The 20,408-nt window shown below is 35.4% G+C and overlaps 1 protein-coding gene and 1 long non-coding RNA gene across 2 annotated transcripts; both read right to left on the minus strand.

Moving 5' to 3' along the window:
- Nucleotides 1–214: 214 nt before the first annotated feature.
- On the minus strand, nucleotides 215–1,113 carry LOC102607503 (F-box protein SNE). The gene has a single exon (XM_006469436.4). It carries the CDS (start codon nucleotides 976–978, stop codon nucleotides 466–468), a length of 513 nt encoding a protein of 170 aa, XP_006469499.1. The 5' UTR covers nucleotides 979–1,113; the 3' UTR covers nucleotides 215–465.
- Nucleotides 1,114–9,873: 8,760 nt separating this feature from the next.
- LOC112497170 (uncharacterized) lies at nucleotides 9,874–11,262 on the minus strand. Its single transcript, XR_003063762.2, has 2 exons — nucleotides 10,874–11,262; nucleotides 9,874–10,803 (listed from the first exon to the last, which is right to left on the minus strand). It is a non-coding gene; the product is annotated as an uncharacterized LOC112497170 (long non-coding RNA).
- Nucleotides 11,263–20,408: the final 9,146 nt, after the last annotated feature.

Consider the following 20,408-nt stretch of genomic DNA (forward strand, 5'->3'; position numbering starts at 1 on the left):
CCAGCTATCATTTACTTCTAATATTACTCACTCAATTTGAATTCACCTAGAGCTACAATCCAGATGCCATCCTTTCCATTTTCTCTCTAAATTATTATCTATCTTTTACCTTAACAAGTGGGATTTAGGCTCCATATCATCTAAAACCATGAGACGATGAAATGAGCGAGATTCAAACTCCAACAGAAAAAAAAAAAAAAAAAAACGAATGCAATACTCATTAATCACTAATATTTAAAAAAAAAATCAAGAAATGTGATTTTATTTTATTTTTCATAACAAATGTAGAGTTCTTATAATATATTGATGTGTACTAACTACTAATATTGCTAGAACAAAATAGGTTTCCCGTTTCCTAATTTTTTCGGCATGCTGCTAAATAATCAATCACTTGCTTCTTCTCGATGAGTCGAACTGAGGGAAAAATAAATAAACAAATAAATAGAAGAACAAAAAGTCAACAAATCAGACGTTCACGGGCTTGCAGAGGAACATTAGAGATGACGTGGAAGCATCACATTCGCCGAGTGATCTATCAGTATCACCGGCGGCGGCAGCAGCGCCAAGCCTCTCGTAATAATCGACGCAAAACAAAGAGAGGGAGAGCTGCAGTTCGTCGCGAGTCCACGTTCTTTTGACACGGTGACTGTTCAACTCGGCCAGGCCCAGGCGACTCAGCACGGGCTGCAAGCAGACCATGTAGAGCCTCTTGTATCCACCGAGGGCCAGAACGACGGGGCGGACGCTGGAGGGAGGAGGGGACGACACGTGGCGGAAGCAGAGCTCTTCCCAGAGAGAGTCGTTGCGGGCCAGCGTGCGCCAGAGGCGGCAGACGCAGGCGGCGACGCAGAGGGAGCGACCGTCGAGTCGTTTGAGGATTTCAATGAGAATGTCAATGTCGTCGTTGATGAAGAACTTGAGTTTCTTTTCTTTTTGTTGTTGTTGCATGGGAATTATTATCTGGTGGCTTTGCACCATTATGTGTTAATGCTGGGCTTTTGAGTGTGACTGAGAGAGAGAGAGAGAGAGAGAGAGAGAGAGAGAGAGAGAGAGAGAGAGAGAGAGAGAGAGAGATTGTGAATGTCTATGCGTATGTGTTGGGAGGTTAAAGAAATGAAGTGGGTACTTGTATATTTGTAGGGGAATGTGAAAGTTATAAGGGTGTTGACTTGTGTGGGAGAGGGAGTTATTTTAGGGTATTTTTGTAATTGTACTAGTTAAAGTATTAGGGAAACACTCATTTTTATTTTACATTTGAATTTTGATACTATGTGAGTGTTTTTCTTTAGTTGTGTTAGGAAATATGTCTTATTTTTTTAATAAAGATTTCTTAAAATATTTTTTTTCTTTAATTGAATTCCTATTTAAATAATAAGTAATTTTTTCTTTTTGGAACTTAATTTATTCAAGGATGAATATAATTGTTATAAGAAAATAGATAATCCTACTAACAAGCGCGTAGATCAATTGACATATAGTTGTTCTAACTTAACAAAAGTCTTTGGTTTTATTCTTGAGAATGCAGATGCATTAAATATTTATTGGGAGAGCTTTGCCACCCTAGTGGTTCTATCCGGCTTGAATTTGGATTAGTCGGGACCCAATATAATTTTCGGATAGCAGATAGTTTAATATACAAAAAAAGGAATAATCCTCCAACAAGAAATAATCATTAATCATTATATATAGGGAGGTTGAGTTCACTTGTTTGTATACACAACAATTAGTTCTCTGTAAGTAGATAGTTTCTAATGCAAGAGAAAATACTAGAGTAATTGTAATGATTTTTCACATAGTCAATTTTTCTCTCATCGTCCCTAGCGGCCAAGGTTTTTTTCCATTATAGAAGTTTTCCGCATAAATTCTTGTTGTGTGATTGATTTTACTCTCCATCTATTTTCTATTTATTATTTGTTTGATGTTTTTACTTATGGGATCTTGAGTGGGACTCCAAATTCCTAACAAGTTGGTATGCTATGAAATTCCAATTTGAGCTGTACAATGGAGTATATTGCAAACATGGGTCCAGCTATGGTGTCATAGTTGTATGGTACCACAGCTGGATCCAGCCATTGAATTCAGTTTTGGTGACAACTGTGGGCTAGATTCAATGGTTGGATTCAGCTGTGGTACCATACAACTGTGGTACCATAGGTTTGCCCTGCAAACATACAAAGGTTCAGTCTAAGTTTCATAACTTTTATGAATGTTTTTATTGTGACTAATTATGATTCTTTCGTGATTTGGATTCACATTAGCTTTTATTAATCTTGCGCTACATGTCCATTATTGATATTGATAGTGTAAGGCAGATTAAATTCAACAATTTAAACTTCTAATCCACCTGACACCAACCGCCTAAATTTTGGTTAAGGAAAAGTTGAGGTCAAGAAGTAATTAATCCTGATGTACTAAACAGTACTGGAGAATATTGATCACACACTAATTTATATTTTACTGCTAATGATTCATTCTATTAAAATCACAAAAGTTACGGATTAAAAAAAAAATTACAATATCTCAATTCCAAATGTACCCCGAGACAAAAGATTGTATTATAACTGTTCATGCACGTTGCGAGAGAAATGACTTTCGTTTTCAGATCGTTAATAAATGAATATTAATAGTAGGCTTAATCAAGAGATTTGAGAAGTATAATGTTTTTCGCATTGATGAGAAAGAGATTGTTTAATTAATTAATTGCTTTAAGTATTTATAATTTGTGGGTGATAGGGAGAGAGAGAGAGAGTCAAGGATTTCACGTTAACGAGAGACGGAGAGAGGGAGAGGGGAAAGAAATGTGTGTGGCCGTGTCCGTGTGGGTATCGAGGGGAGAGAAGAAGGGGCCAAAGGAAAAGATCCAAAGCCAATAACTGGAACCAATGCTATATTGCTTTTAAATATTTGTTTTCGGGTTAAGCAGAGATTTGTTGTTTGTTTTTTTTGTTGTTTTTGTTTTTGTTGTTGTTGTTGTTTCCACTTTTCAAGACTTCGGTCTTTGGTTTCTAATTTAGTTCCGTTGTGATTACTCATCATTTCACTAACTTCTCAGAACTAGCGTTGAAATTTTTGCCATGCATAGCCATACACAGTCTGCACCTCTATTCTGTGTTTACACATCTAGCCGGTGGTCCACTTCTTAAAGGCTGCATATAGCCGGGGTTAATTATTAAATATTTTCTACAATTCTACCCTCGTGCTTTCTTCGTGAGAAATTTTAGAATACATAAAAAATATCATATTAGTCATACAACAAATAAATAATGTTATGACATATGTGTATTTATTTTAAAAAAAGTATCATGTAAGCAGTGGTGATTTTAAATTTAATTATACATATCATATATATACTGATTGGTTGTATTATCTCTAATATATTTTAGAATTATACCTTCTACACGTTCTAAAATATAAACTTAAGTCTAAACTAAAGCTATATAACTACAGTATAATAGTTCATTGATTATATTTAAATCTCAATACTGTAACAAAACGTACGGATATGTGCACTTAAGATATATTTTCACTGAAGCATAGTGTGAAAATAAATAGATTTTTTTAATCAAAATTTATGTATAAAAAAAAGTCATATCAAGGAATCTTATGCTTTTCCTCTTTAAATAGTAATGTAAATTGGGTACCAACCAAACAGAAGAAAGAGCTTGAAGATTGTGATCAGGGAGTGGGTATTTATTTGGTTGTCTCGTGGATGTTGGATTTTGGCACAGAAAGGAAGACCCCAAGACCTCTGAGACAGAAAGCACATAATATAATATCATTTATAAACGTTTGAAATTGACATTAGATTTGTAAGTTCTTTTTGGGATGACTCTACCCCACCAATACATATTAATTGTGTTGGAGACTTGTTTCTTGGATTTATACAATGAAAGTATAGCAAGCACTATTCCCTATTCTTTGGTGATGGGAATTTGATAACTGCAAGATTACAAGAAGAAGCTATGTAAAATGTTGGCAAAAAATTTCACATTTTCACTCACTCCCCCATCGACTATCATTTGTACCTTGTTCTTGTAAAGTATGCGCCACATGCTAAGAGGTCAACTTGCACAGAAGATGAGAGAAAAAGTTTTTACCCTTTTCATCAATTTGAACAAACAGGTACATACACAAATCAAAATTCATAAGAAGTTGGGGAAAAAAATTGTGAGTAAACAAACAAACAAGAGATAAAAGGTGAACAGAAAGGAACCCAGAAAAGCAAACAATGAAATTATAGCCACTAGGGTTCTCTTCTCCCTAACTGCTCTCTTAGCTTGAAGTGAATTGTATCATGGAATCAGGTGTTGTTATTTTTTAAGAAAACATTTTGGTTGAAATGGTTGTATGTTTTCTTTGTGGCTTTGTGTTATTGTTTCAAGGGAAATTAGGGGTTTGATTGGAAATTCATTGATTTTTGGGATACTTTTAGAAGGAAACTTCTAAATGAACTTAAAAAGCGTAGAAAATTATTGTTGCATATAATGTCAGGATTTGCAGTTTTTTTGAGATACGATTATATTATTCATAGGAACATACTTTAAGATAAAATCTATACAAAAGATGCTCACTCAAGTTATTTTTAGTACTTGATTGTTTAAATCTATACCCGCAGTTTATTCAATAAATTAATTGAAGGAAAATTATCAACTATATACATTTAAATGACACCCGTATCAAATGTGTGTGAACACTTTTTAAGTGTATCACTCGTATACTCTAAGTTGACAAAACACTTCTGCCGTCCACCAATCCGTTAACTTCTATTAGAAAGTTAACAGAATTGTGGTAAATTGACTATTTCACCCTTGAAACTCAAAATGCGGTAAAAAAATAAATTTATCCCAAAAATTAACGTAAATTTTTAATACACAATTTTTTTTGTTATTAACAATAATTTTTTTGATTAAAAAAATGAATTATTAATGGTACACATTATTAAAAATTATCCATAAAAAATATCCATATTATACCATAAAAAATTATTAATGACGTATTATTTACAATTATACATATTATACCATAAAAAATTTCAGTTGGAACTTGGAGGAGTAGATCTTCAAAAATTTAGGTTAAATTTTAGAGGAGTAGATTTGGTTGTAAAGTAGATTTTTTTTAGCAATTATTAACAATTATCCGATAAATGGGATGACATGTCATTTTTATCAATATATATCATATGACATGTCATTTTTTACTAGGTAAATGAGATGACATGTTGTTTTTTTAATCAAAGTTTCGTCTATCTTAAAAGACTAGATTACCCTTATGATGTTAGCACTTGCAAACGGAAGTTAACGGATTGGTGTTTTGTCAACTTAGGGTATATGAGTGATACACTTGAAAAGTGTTCACTCACATTTAAAACGGGTGTTATTTAAGGGTATATAGCTGATAATTTTCGTTGATTGAATAATGATATTTACTTATAAATTGTTTATAAATAATAACATTTATGTAAATTTTTTTTTTATAAATTGTTTATAAATCTAATGATACATTTAAGACTTGTTACCAGCAATTTAATGCAAAAGTTTTCATGTAAATTGCCACGTAATATTTACGCATGTAGAATCATACCTTGCAAACATGCAAGCTAGGTAAAATGTTTTCTTATGTTATAGAGAACATGCAAAACATATGTACAGAATCCTTAATTTTTGCACTGCTAAACATGCAAAAATTAAAATATTATGCTTCACGTTATTAATTTAATATGCAAAAGCATATCTCATGTCATATGCTTTATATTATGTCACTTGTCATGCGATAAATGTATTTCTCATGTAGTACAAGTGAACGTAAGCCACTCCTTTGGCTCACCCTAAGGGTCTGGTGTAAAAGGTAAAAGGAGCAATCCATGCTAATTATCTAGTAAATTTATTAAGATCCACATCCACTTGGAGGATGAATAGGTTCGTGCAGAATTTATTGGATAATATAACTAGTAAAGGGCTTAGGTTTTAATATTTAACATAATTGAGCTTTATTTGATAAATTCCAAGATTATCAGTATGCATGATTATTATTGTAACGTTATTTATTATTCAGATAATAAACCTTAGATAAAACTAGATTAAAACCACAATTTGCCCTCATCATCTTCACGCCATTCACTAAAGATGAATAACATTAGAATTAGAGGAATGACATATTTGTTAATTAGATAATTATCTATTTTGCGTATTATTAAACTCAATCGCACATTAAAAGATAATGACTATCACTTGAGTTGTGATGCTTCAGCTTGTCATGCAACATCGATAACACGTGATAAGCCTATCAATTGACGAGTAGTTCGTCTTAATAGAAAGTGCAAGAGTGAACAAATTCTATATTTTTTGGCTATAAAAGCAGACCGAACATTACTCTAAAGGGGATCGAGGTAGAGAGAGTGACATTCTATTTAAGCATAAACAATATAGAGAGAGTAGTAACAATTAAGACGTGGTAGCACTTTTGTATGGAGAGTCCCTAGGCTCCCACACTTTACTCTTTGGATATGGAACTTTTCTAATTTCTTTCCCTAATATATTTTTCTTTAGTGTTCTTTATTGAGTCTTTTTGTAGATATTCTTCCGTAAAACCATAAGAAGTTGCAATACGACCTTTTTCTAGCCTCTTAACACTTCAAGAAAGACGTGGGCTTAATTTCTCAAATCCATTTGAGGGGACACGTAGTAATCACAAAAATGCCTCCATACACTTTTATCATGGGCATAGTTTTAATTACGAGTATCACATATAGAGTCAATTAAGTAGTTATTATTGGTGTAATACCAAGCATAAATTAATTAAAGAGGCTGTTAATTAATTGAATCTTTATTTAATTACATGAGTAATTAAATTGTAACTTTGAATTTTCTAATGTTATATTACGAGATGACTGACTCTTTAATTATTAAGTTGGAGCTAAGAAGCCCTTGGATTTGCAGTTCCATACTAGCTCAATTTTTAGTCAAAATAAGTGTCTATATGAAGGAGAGAAATTATAACATATGCATGGATTTAGCTCAATTTTTAGTCAAATTAAATACCTATATGAAGGAGAAAAATTATAACACATGCATAGATTTTTCTTTAAAAAAAGATGCAGTTCTAAAATTTCCAACATGGTAATTAGGGTTATCTACGTGCCACACAACCTTGTTTTTAGTTGCTTCTCTAAATAACACTTCCTTTTTCCTTTCATATTCATGGTTTTTCAAGCGAATTTAACGACAAATACATCTCAAGTCCAAAATTTAGTATTAATTACATATAAAACAAATCGTTTGGATTTTAAGCTTTTAAGCCACCCACATGAGATGGATCGAACAGTTACGTCATTTCTAATGTGTAGACATAAATGTCATAATATTGGGCGAAAGAGAGCAACAAGATTGACAACTGTTCATTGCCCATGCGCGTTAGCTAACATGACGTTGACATTAACATTACATCCAGCTTTACTAAAATCATTTCATGTGCATGGATGGTTATTTTAGTATGATTTAACATTATTGGTCACATTGATTTGGAGTTTTTTCCTTGAAGAAGCTTAAACAAAATAAACTTCTAATTAGAACGAATAAAGACCTGAGAAAAAAACAAGAAATGGAAAATGAAAGAATAAAGATTTGCATCCCTTGATAAGTGTGAACCCCTTTAATTAATAATTTAATTTCTAACTCCCCTTCTCCACTTCATTCTCTTTACAAACCATTCATGCTTTCTTGAACTGAAAGCATGCTCAAGAATCACCCCAATTATTAACCCCCTAGCATATCCTATCAAATGCAAATTAAGAATGAGAATCTTGATGTTCTGCCTCTGGTGGCTTAGGATTATCACATTTTTTCGATCAAAGCTTCTCCACACAAGCTTGGATTCCCACCATATGAACTATTCTCAATCGTATTTTTCCCGTGAGATAGTTGTGTGACTACACATCAAAGAACTCATGAAATGTTCATTCTACTAATTGATGTGGAATTTAACCCGAAAGCATGTTGTTAGAGAGATCCAAAGATTCTAGCATAATGAGGCTGCCCAAAGCTGATGGAATGTGGCCTCAAAGATTATTTCTAGAAAGATCGAGACAATGAAGCCCTTCTAAATTGGCAATGGAATCTCTCCTACGAACATATTGTCCGAGAGAATGATGCCTCCGAGGATATTGTCCCGTATTAGGGAGAAACTGCAAGAATTTCACGTGTCAATAGGCCAGGTTGCATATAAGCTAGCTGACTTTCATCAAACTTTCATATCATTCCAACAATCGAAGTGCTTTGATGGGAGCTAACTTGTAAATCTGTTATGAGAGTGATTGATGACGTGCAGCTTGAGAAACTCAAAATCTTTTCCGGTTCTTTTATTACGCTGTAGAATTTGTTGGATTGCAAGATCAGAACCTTTACCTCTTGCAGAGTTCCCAACCAGAGGGTGAGAAAATACCAGCGATTTGGTTGTCTCCAAGATCAAGAAATTCTAGCATTGTACAATTGGTCAATCATCTCGGAACTCTCCCTTGGAATAGATTGTGGAGATTGTGGCTCAAATCAATCATTCTCGGCTCTGTTCCATCTATGAGAGTTTGAGGAATGCTTCTGTGAAATTTGCTTCCTTGTTTTAATACTGATAAGTGACTACTGAAATTGCCCAAGCTGAAAATTATTGTGAGACAAATCGCGGATATAAAGACTATTCAAATTGCATATGATTGATGGACACCTGTGAGCTTTTTGTTTGAAAGCAGATAGTGTTTGATGAAAACTGGAGGAATCCGAAGTGCTTCTTGAAGCTTATTGGATCTAAGTCTAAAGTGACAAGAGTCAAGACAAGTTCACGGACTAATAACAGGATGTTGATCAAACCCAGTTAGTAGGTTGTGCGAAAGGTTCAAAGGATTCAAAGTACCAGCACTTATATTTAAAAACCATTCAGGTACTTTTGCCAGCTATCTTGTTAGAGGAAAGGTCAAGCGCATTCAATTGGTCTTGGTTCTGCAAGAAATTTTGGAAATTTCTAGGATTGGTAAGAGTATTGGCTTTGGGAATGATAAATTGTTAGAACTTAGAAGCCAGAAGCAGCACTTCTAAACTTTCGAGTTTATGCAGAAGCATATGTAGATGTGCCGTGCCACTGAAATTATTTGAAAGATCAAGTCACTGTAGACTCTTGAGTTCAGAGATACTGGTTATGAATTGAGCCATTTAGTTGATTGTAGGAAAAAGCTGAAGAAACTATAATTGAGTCAGGTTGCTAGTTGTTGTGCAAAATTTTAATATACTCGTAAGCACACGAATTTGGAAATAAAATAGTGGTAATGAAGTTGAACCAACTATAAATTGAAAAGTTTGATTTAAATCTAAAATTAATATCGATCCTAATCTAGTTGAGCAAATTGAGTTTTAAGATAAATTACTCTAATTAAGCTAAGAAAACAGTTAAAGTAAAGGAAAAATCAATTAAAAAAAAGGTTACCAAGGTTTTAGAATCCACAACTATTCAACTAGTAATTATCTAATTATCAATTAATTATCAATTTTAGAGTGACAACTCGAAATCAATTTATGTCATCTCATGGATATAATAAATAACCTCGATTAAAATTAATCTTGTGTGGGCTCTTTTTCACTTCAAAGCAGGATTTCTAAGCATTATATGTATCCTATTGAAAAACAAAGGATCAAAGTTTCCTAAGCATTCTATGTATCCAATTTATTAAAAAACAAATAATCAAACATTAATCATTATTTCACCAAGCCTTGATTTAATCAAATAATCTCTTAACTATTAAGAATACATGATATTAAAGATGAAAAGATAATTATTCAATCAATCATGTGAAACAAGAATCATAATCATCAAAGAACATATGTAGAGAATTAATTAAATAAAACGATAATTATTTTATTAAATATGGTTTCATCCTTAACCTCAGTATAAGAAGATTAGTTAAACATACTTGAATTGAAAACAACAAATAAAATAAAATCAGCCATGGGAAAACTGAACTGCTTCTGCTACTCCTTTCTGTGCTAAATGCAGCCTCTCTACCCTCAATTGTCTAATGTATTAGCCTTATATAATAATGCCCCATGACCAAAAGATATAACCGAATCCCGTACGCTTTAAGGGTAAAACATGTATGTATTATATGCTGATCACTAGTTTGAGATAGTCCTGATAGCTGCTTCAGGTTCACAAGCCAGGAAGAGAGTGAACCGGTCGGTCAGGTAATTGCAACCCAAGCTTAAAACGGAGAGCCGGGTTAGGTTCATGAGCCAAGAGGGAAACTCGCCAAAAAGATTGGTACTGAAAAGACCTCAATGGGTGATTCTGTTCGTATTAGCAATCCAGAGCAATGAACGAGAATTTAGGCCCGAAAGATTGTTTAAAAGAGGGTCCAGCAAAACAGAGTTGGGTAAGTAACTAAGAGAAGCTGGAAGTTGGCCTGAAAAACTGCAGGCTGATAAGTCCATTTCTTTCAAAGAATGAAGATTTCCAATGGAAGTAGGCAATTGACCCAAAAAATTATTAAAGGCTAAGTGTAGGAAACTGAGCTTGATGAAGAGTCCTTAGTGAAGATGGAATTGTTCCTGAAAAAGAGCAGTCACCGATATCCAAGCTAGACAAATATTTTGAATTTGGTACCTTACCAGAGAATCCTGAGGCAGCGAGTCTCAATTCTTCCAGGGGACTTTTCTCGTCAAATTCTGGTAAAGTATCCCGTGAGTTTTAAATTGAACCTCACATTGAGAAAGTAAACATTGGGTATCTGGAAGATGGTTACTGGGACTTCTCCCAGCGATCTACAGGCTTCAAGAGAGAAATAAGTTAATGAAGATAGATTTGCCGAGCTATGGGGAATGCAAGAAGAAATGTTCACCTCGTTTAGGTTGAACAATTCCAGGTTTGTTAAATCCTCTGCTAGATTTTGTAGACTCGTCTTTTGGAGCTTCAGAAAAAGATTTCCTGACAAATCAAGGGACACAAACTTGGAGAGCTCTACGATTTCTGATGAAATTTGACCAGAAAAGGAAGATGAAGAGGGGTTTAGATGTGATAATTGTGAAAGATTCAGGATTCCAGAAGGGATTTTAGAAAGATAGAAGTCGTTATCAGAGAGGCTAAGCCACTCAAGATGGACATGATTGAAGAGGCTGCTGCCGGCGTTGATAGAACCACAGAGGCAACTACTGGGAACCCAGTTATATTCGCTTGGAATCCACATCATAAATATCAACGGCGAATAGTTATACTTTACATTACCACTACGACAACGTTTGGTTCGCACTCTTTGATGCGTTTGGTTAAGATTTTTTAAAATAAGAAAAAGCTAACAATAACTAAAACCATCAATCAATAAGTGTGGAAAAATTTGTCGCCGTATGAACAGATCAAATGAAACTATAATATCTAGTTTATTTATTTATCTTAATTATACGCCTCGATGATACAAGAATATTTATTGAAGAGAAACTGAAAAAGAAAAAATAATCACTCAATTATAACAGACATATTGAGCACTACCCGTTTGAACATGCGGCTAATTTGACTCAGTTTCTTCTGCCTCTCTTTCTCCTCCTTCCTTGTACTCGCATCCCAAGAGTCTTTGCAAACCATGCATTTATTCTGGTGGTGAAGGTTTGTCCAATAACGACTCCAACTATAAGCCCACTTGCATACCCTGTCAAAACAATTTTCCATCCAAATTCAAATGGAGTCTCAGAGTCTTGATCTTCTTTCTGAGAGGACTCAGAAATTTCACAATTTCTTGACAAAGGTTTTCCACATAATCCCGGGTTCCCTTCAAACGAGCTATTCTCAAATGTGTTAAATTGTTTCCCTTGCGGAATCTGTCCTGTGAGATTGTTGTCCGAAACATCAAACACTGCAAGGGATGTGAGCTCTGCTAGTTGTCGGGGAATCTCTCCTGAAAGATTGTTATTAGAGAGGTCCAATGATTCTAGCACCGTCAGGTTGCCCAAAGATGATGGGATGTGACCAAGGAGATTATTGCCCGAGAGGTTAAGACAGTTAAGCCCCTTTAATTCAGAAATTGATGTTGGAATTTTTCCTATCAATTTATTGTTGGAAAGAATAATGCCTGTGAGAAAATTTGATACCTTCCCATAATTCATCTCTATACCCTTGTTAACCATTGTTATGGAGTAGGCATAAATATATTGTAATGAGTAATCAAAAATATATGCACTGCTACTGGGTAATATGTAATTCAAACTCTGCCCCGGTTGATCTTGCATGTATTTTAGCTGACTTTTATTTGCAACTTTAATGGCATTCCAGCACTGGAAGTATTTCGATGGTAGCTTACCTGAAAATCTATTGTGAGAGAGGTCAATGATGCGTAACTTGGGAAACACAAAACCTGTATCAGGTTCGCCTATTTCACCATGGAATCTGTTGAATTGCAGCATGAGAACCTTTAATTCCGGAAGTGTTCCCAGCCAAGAAGGGAAAATATCAGCTATTTGGTTATTTCCAAGATCAAGAAACTCCAGCATTGTACAATTGGCCAACGATCTTGGAATTCTACCTTGTAATAAATTGTGGCTCAAATCAATCATCTTCAGGTTTGTCGCATTCTTGAAGATTTCTGGAATGCTTCCCTGAAATGTGTTACTTTGCAGATTTAATATTGATAGGAGATAACTGGAATTGCTCAAACATTGTGGAAGAACACCACTTAAGAAATTGTGGGACAAATCAAGAACGCGAAGACTATTCAAATTGCATAACCATGGTGCAAGCTTCCCAGTCAGCAAATTGTTCGAAACAAGATAATGAATGGTGGATTCTGGGGGAATTGGAAGTGGCCCTTGCAACTTGTTAGACCTAAGGTCTAAAGTAACAAGATCAGTCCACAGAAGTACAACACTACCTCGATCGAACCCTGTTATAAGATTGTAAGAAAGGTTCACGAATTGTAAATTTCCTGTAGTGACATTTAACAACCATCCCGGTATTTTGCCAGGAATTTTGTTGGCAGAAAGATCAAGTAGCTCCAACTGATCCTGGTCGTTAAGAAAATCCAGAAACTCCTTCAGGTTGCATGAAGCGAGCCCTAGAAACACAAATTTATTCTGAAGACGGATGTTGACAGTGTTTCTGGTGATCAATGACAAATTGTTTGCCGAAAGAAATAACACTATTAAGCTTTTGAGTTTAGGAAGGAGCTCTTCAATGTACACATTTCCACTCAAGTTATTTGAATGAAGATCAAGATATTCAAGTCGCTTGAGTTCAGAGATAGAGCTAGGAACTGGGCCTTGGAATTGATTGCACGAAAGATCAAGAGCCGTCAATTGGGTTAAGCTCCCGATTTGAGATGGCAAATAACCTCTCAGTTGATTAGACTTGAGTGACAGAATTGTCAACCGGTTGAGGTTCGCGAGCCAATTTGGGATCGGACCTGTTAATTGGTTGAGATCAAAGTTTATGTAAGTAAGTTGTGTTAAGTTCATGAGCCAGGAGGGAAATTCGCCAATTAAGTTGATATTTGCGTGGGCTAACCAAGAAAGTTCGGTCTGCTTGGCGATCCAAGAGAATGAAGCTGAATGTGGGCTTGAAAAATTGTTCTGAGAAAGTTCCAAACATTTGAGCTTGGTAAGATTACCAAGTGATGGAACTTGCCCTTAGAAACTGCAGCCATCGGCATCAAGCAGGTTTAAAGAAGCAAGACCTTCAATGGTAGCTGGCAACTCTCCAGAAAGCCGATGGTTAAAAGAAAGGTATAGATTGACGAGTTTTGTGAGGTTACCAAGTGAAGATGAAACTTTTCCTGACAGATAATTATATGATAGAATAAGGTCCTTCAACATGGAGAGCTGATAGATCTCTGTGAGAAAATGTAAAAGAATGTGTTTGTTAAGTAAGAAAATAACAAGAAAACGAGAGGAAAGTTTGAAGAAGAATCTGGATCTTTTATTATTGTTACACACACGAAATGAATGTTTACTATAGTTTATATAGCAGCTGGAATAACTAATTGAAGCTACTAGAATTCTGCCAGCTCAGCATGAAGAAGTATCTGCTGTGTGTGCATCTAGTTGCTTCCAGTAAGCCCACGCTATAGCTCTATTTCAGCACATATGCTGACATCCCCCCTCAAGCTGAATGGTCTAGGAAGAACATTTAGCTTGGATCTAAGATACGGAAATTGGCCATATGTCAGAGCTTTAGTAAGAACATCAGCTGTTTGATCCTCACTGGGAACAAAGCTGATTGAAATTTGTTTTGCCGCAATTTTCTCCCTAATAAAATGAATATCAAGCTCAATGTGTTTGGTCTTTGCATGGTAAACTGGATTAGTAGCTAAGGATATAGCACTCTGATTGTCACACCACATAACTGGAGTTGTTTCCGTTTTAAACTTTAATTCAGTAAGTAAGGCTTGAATCCACAAAACCTCAGTTGTACCAAGTGCCAGAGCTCTGTACTCTGATTCTGTGCTAGATCTAGATACTACATGCTGTTTCTTCGAAGACCATGACACCAAATTTGAGCCAAGATACACTGCATAACCTGCTACAGACCTTCTGTCATCTCTGTCACACGCCCAATCAGAGTCACTGAAGCAAGTTATTTGTAAATTGCCACTGTAGTATAGCTGGAGACCAAAGTGGATTGTACCTTTAAGATACCTCAGTAGCCTCTTGCATGCTTGCCAATGTTCTGTTGTAGGAGCTGCCAGAAATTGGCTTAGTTTGTTCACTGTAAAGGCTATGTCTGGCCTTGTCAATGTCACATACGGCAGTGCCCCAACAACACTTCTATACTGATAGGAATTGTCAATTTCAGTGCCCGAGTGTTTTGTGAGCTGATGAGAAGTAGCCATTGGTGTAGGTACTGGACTGCAGCTATCCATACCTTGTTTTGCCAGCAAATCAGCAATATATTTGCTTTGTGAAAGATGAATACCTTCTTTGGTTTTTGTTACTTCAACACCAAGAAAGTAACTAAGCTCTCCTAAATCTTTAAGAGTAAAGGTGGCCTGCATATCAGAAATTACTTGCAGCACACTAAGTGAATTAGAACCTGTGATGATTATGTCATCTACATACACCAGAACCAGCAAAATGTGACCTTTATCCCACTTGTAAAATAAAGATGAATCTGATTTACAATTAACAAAGTTCCACTGTGTAATCATGGCAGATTTGAATCTATCAAACCAAGCCCTTGGAGCTTGTTTTAATCCATAGAGAGCCTTTTTAAGTTTGCAAATGTGATGAGGCTTAGAAGGGTCAACAAATCCTTCTGGTTGTTCCATATATACATCTTCAGCAAGGATGCCATTTAAGAAGGCATTATTGACATCAACCTGTCTTATTAACCATCCATTCATCACTGCCAGACTAAGCACAATTCTTATTGTAGATGACTTAACAACTAGGCTGAAAGTTTCACTATAGTCAACACCATATGTCTGATGAAACTCCTTAGCAACAAGTCTTGTTTTGTATTTAGATACTGATCCATCTGAGTTATACTTGATTCTAAATACCCACTTATTACCAACTACTTTGACAGGTATTGTAGGTTTAACAAGAATCCAGGTTTGAGTTGCTTGAAGAGCATTAAATTCTTCTTTCATGGCTTCAAACCATTTAGGATCTGTTAAAGCTTGTGCTACAGAGGTTGGTTCAGAGGGTTTTGATAGAAGAGTAGTAAGATATGTTTTTGGTTTGAAAATACCAGCTTCAGACCTAGTGATCATAGGATGACTAGAGGGCTGTGATGCTGGTAATTGATGAGGAGGTTGAGATGAAGAGGATGTATTAGGTTCTGTTATGACAGGGACTTGATTACTTAAAGAAGATATAAGTGAAACATTAATGGATGAAGGAGATGAAATCTGATGAGAACCTTGAGGTAAAGGTTCTTGGAATTCAGTTGCTGAAAAAGGTACTTGAAAGACTTGTATTGAGGAAGATGAGGATGTTGCATCAGAATTTGACAGACTTGAATTTGTGACTAAAGAAAAATCAACACCTGACTGATATGGAAATGATTTTTCATCAAAAATTACATGGTTTGAAACATACACTCTCCCAGATGAATGAAGACACTGATAGCCTTTATGATGTGGGCTGTAACCTATGAATATGCATCTGCTAGACCTGAACTCAAGTTTATGTCTATTATAGGGTCTAAGATAGGGATAACATGCACATCCAAAAACTCTTAAAATTGAGTAATTTGGATGCTGCTGAAAAAGTTTAAAGAAATGTGATACATTGTTTAGAACAGGTGTAGGTAATCTGTTTATAAGAAACACAGCTGTGTGGAATGCATTCTACCAAAAATGCAAGGGTAATTTGGATTGAGCTAGCAAAGTCAAACCAACATCTACAATGTGTCTATGTTTCCTCTCTATCCTTCCATTTTGATGATGGATATGAGGACAAGGGTGCCTAAACTGAATCCCAGAAGTAGCTAATAAGGAAGAAAAAGATCTAAATTTGCCCCCCAATCAGTTTGAACAATTTTGATTTTCCTGTCAAGGTGTTGTTCAATAAAAGTTTTGAACATTGTAAAAACTTGTAATGCATCAGACTTGGCTTTTAAGGGAAATAACCAAGTAAATCTGCTGAAGTCATCTAGTATGGATAAGTAATAATTGTAACCTTTAGTAGATGTGATATGAGAGGGTCCCCAGAGGTCTGCATATATGAGTTGCAATGGTGCTATGGTTTTGGTTTTTACAGAACCAAAATGTTGAAGATGGTTTTTACCAAGTTGACAAGCAGTACAAAAAAGCAAATTTGAAGTTTTATTAAGATTAGCAAATGTATTACAATGCTTCATTACAGTTTTGAGAATATGTATGGCTGGATGTCTTAGTATTTGATGAAGCAAATTTACATCTGCTGAATGATTAGACACTGACATAGCAGTAGGCTTCCAGACTACATTACTTGAAGAAGCTAAAATTTTTGATTGACTCGAACTGAAACTTGACTCATTAGAAGTAGAAAGAGTAGCAAACATAGACAAATGCTTATGAGTAGGAATTTGAGAGTAGTAAGCTGAGAGAGTTGACTTAGAGACTTCAAAGTTTGAGGAGATAACATCTTGAATCTGATACAAGCCTTCCTTAGCAATACCTCTAAGCAAAAGAATTCCTGAGTTCCTGGCCTTAATGAGGCAGAGATTATCAACAAATTCAACAAGAACATTGTTATCAGTCAAGAGCTGAGACACACTTAGCAGATTTTTAGTTATGTGAGGCACATGTAAAACATGGTTAAGAAACAAGGGTTCATGTGAGTATGTAGCAAGCAATACAGATCCTATATGTTTGATTTTCAAGCCATTTCCATTTCCTACAAGTAATTCTTCTGATCTAAAATAAGGCTGCAAGTCAAGAAGTTTACCTGAATCATTTGTGATGTGGCTAGATGCTCCACTATCTATGTACCACGAGGGATCTTCAATTACTTCAGGTGAAGAGATGAATGGAGCAACAGAGTTTTGGTTCTGATTAAATTTCTAATCATTATTCACTCCATTATAGCAGTTGAAAGCAGCAGGATTGCTAGGACCTGAGTGAAATGAACCAAAAGGTATTCCAGCAACATGATCTGATTGTGTTGGCTCTGGATAAGCAGTATGACCTTGATAACCTTGATACCCAAATCCTTTCGAGAAGGCACAATTACCAGAGAAAGCACCATTACCACCTCTTCCAAAATTATTGAAATGTCTTTGACCAGCATTATTTTGATTAAATCCTCTGCCATATTGATTAAACACATGTCTAAAATTTCCTCTTCCAGGACCTCTTTGAGGAACAAAAGTAGAATTATACCTGTTTTTGCACTTGGTTGCACCATGACCTGGAATAAAGCAGATCTGACAAACTATATTTGGCTTAAACGGCATATTATTTCCTCCATTACTTCCATTTCCAAAATTATTTTGTGTATTGCCACCAAAACCTCCTATGCCTCTCTGATAACCAAAATTACCTTTATAAAATCCCTGATTCTTTTGTGCAACATTAGCAGTAAGATTATGCATAACATCATCACTTAATTTTCCTTTCTTCTGATCAAGCCTCATTTCATGACTTAACAATACAACATATAATTCATCCAGACTCATATTTTCTCCTTTTGCAAGCAATGTAGTAACTAGTGATTCATAATCTTGTGAATCCAAACCAGTCAAAATATAGGTTATCAGATCATTATGTTCAACAGGCTTTCCAACAATAGCAAGACTATCAGCTAAACGTTTCATTTTAGAAAAATATGCAGTCATCGGCATAGAACCTTTTTTAGCAGTCTGAAGTTGCATTTTGAGTGGCATTATTCTTGCCTGAGTCTGAGAAACAAACATTCGAGTAAGTGAATCCCACAGTTCTTTAGAGGAAACACAGTGGATAACAGATGTCAGCAAATTCTCCTGAATTGATGAAAATATACAGCTGAGGAGCAATTGATCTGTTCTGATCCAGGTGGCAAATGCAAGATTCTCAGTTCTGGAATTGGATCCAGCATTTGCAGAGCTTGATGCTTCATTGATTTGATTGCAATACTGATCCGGACATTGATTTGCTCCAATTATAAAGCCTTCCAGCCCATTCCCTTTGATTGAAGCTAAAACTTGATTTCTCCAAACTAGAAAGTTGTTTTGATCAAGTTTGATAGGTGTAATGAAGTTATAGGATTGTGTGTTTTGATTTGTGTTAGCCATTGGCTCTGATACCATGTGAGAAAATGTAAAAGAATGTGTTTGTTAAGTAAGAAAATAACAAGAAAACGAGAGGAAAGTTTGAAGAAGAATCTGGATCTTTTATTATTGTTACACACACGAAATGAATGTTTACTACAGTTTATATAGCAGCTGGAATAACTAATTGAAGCTACTAGAATTCTGCCAGCTCAGCATGAAGAAGTATCTGCTGTGTGTGCATCTAGTTGCTTCCAGTAAGCCCACGCTATAGCTCTGTTTCATCACATATGCTGACACTGAAGGTATTTGACCAGAAATGAATGAATTATAAAGATTTAGATGAGATAACCTCGAAAGGTTCATGATTTCAGAAGGAATTTTTGAATAATTGAAGTTATTATCCGCAAGGCTAAGCCATTCAAGATGGCGAAGATGGAAGAGGCTGCTGCTAGAATTGATGGAACCATAGATGCAACTGCTAGTGAGGTTCAGCTTTATCACATGGCCAGTGTCCTCATTGCACTTGACACCGTCCCATGAGCAGCAGTCGCGATCTTCTTCTTCCAGGTTCCATGATGCAAACTTGGCATGAGCAGAACGATGAGCAGAAGCTTCTTTATTAATGGTCAAGCTTTCCTTGAACTGCAGCAAGGCGGACCGCTCACCAGCATGGCAAAGTTGATGCAGAGGAGAAGCAAGGTGAGCATTTGTGATATGAAATAACAAAAGCGAAAAAGCTGTTAAGAAACAAAAAGATAACCCCATAATGTCTTTAACACAATTTATTTAGCTGATAGGATTAAAGGATTTTGTTTAGCTTAGCAAGTATGGTAGGACAATTGTGATGCATTTATAGGCAGCTAGGGAATCATTATAGATGTCATCATGACGTGCAAGGGACGCACGTGACGTTTACACTTTCCAGTAACACCCACATGGAATGAATTTATTGAACGATCCCATTGAACCCAAGATTTTCCTGATGTGCAAGTGTGTGAATCTCTTAAACACAAACGTATTGTTCAGTATGCCTAGTCAACGACGAGACCTGTGGAAAATGCAGTTTCTAAGATGGAAAATTTGTCTCACAATTCAATAAGTTTAGCCTTTTCATGGGACAACAAGCTGCCTCTCCTTTCTCCCTTTTCTATGACAGAAAGATTTTTACCTCAAGGGGAAGGCATTTATAATTGGTGCAAAATATTTTGACAAGCTACGGCAAAGTTTCAAATGCTGAGAGTTTTGAGATCTTTTTTTTTTTTTGAGTTATGTTCAGTCTATTCTTATTTTACATCAGGAATTTGGGCCAACATAGATAATTTCTATTGCCATGTAACCTAAAGTTTTATATTATTGGGATTAAAATAAGTCTTTTCTATTGCGACGTAACGTAACTTTTCAATTTTTATTCTTGTATTAGGACATATATATCTTCTGAAATATTATGTAAAAAGATATGTATACCTCAGCCACATTCGTTGAAGAGGTAATTGTCTGACTCTATGAGGAATCCTTGCAATTGCAGCGTACATAAGCAGAAATTCCCTTTATATATGTGATGTGAAATCAGGAATTTTGATCAAAACTATGGATTCCCATATTGCCGTCTAGTTTCATTGATATTGGCATAAAACTTGGGATATTTCTTGGAAAGTGTCGGAATCAAGAGTCAATTAATTTGTAACATTTGTATGTGGATACCCTACCAGATACGCTCA

The sequence above is a fragment of the Citrus sinensis genome, chromosome 2, assembly GCF_022201045.2.
Source record: "Citrus sinensis cultivar Valencia sweet orange chromosome 2, DVS_A1.0, whole genome shotgun sequence".
Lineage (NCBI taxonomy): Eukaryota > Viridiplantae > Streptophyta > Magnoliopsida > Sapindales > Rutaceae > Citrus > Citrus sinensis.

Bases quoted from the DNA above. Each gene is read 5' to 3' on its own strand.
- LOC102607503 (XM_006469436.4), bottom strand. From the start codon at position 978: ATGGTGCAAAGCCACCAGATAATAATTCCCATGCAACAACAACAAAAA.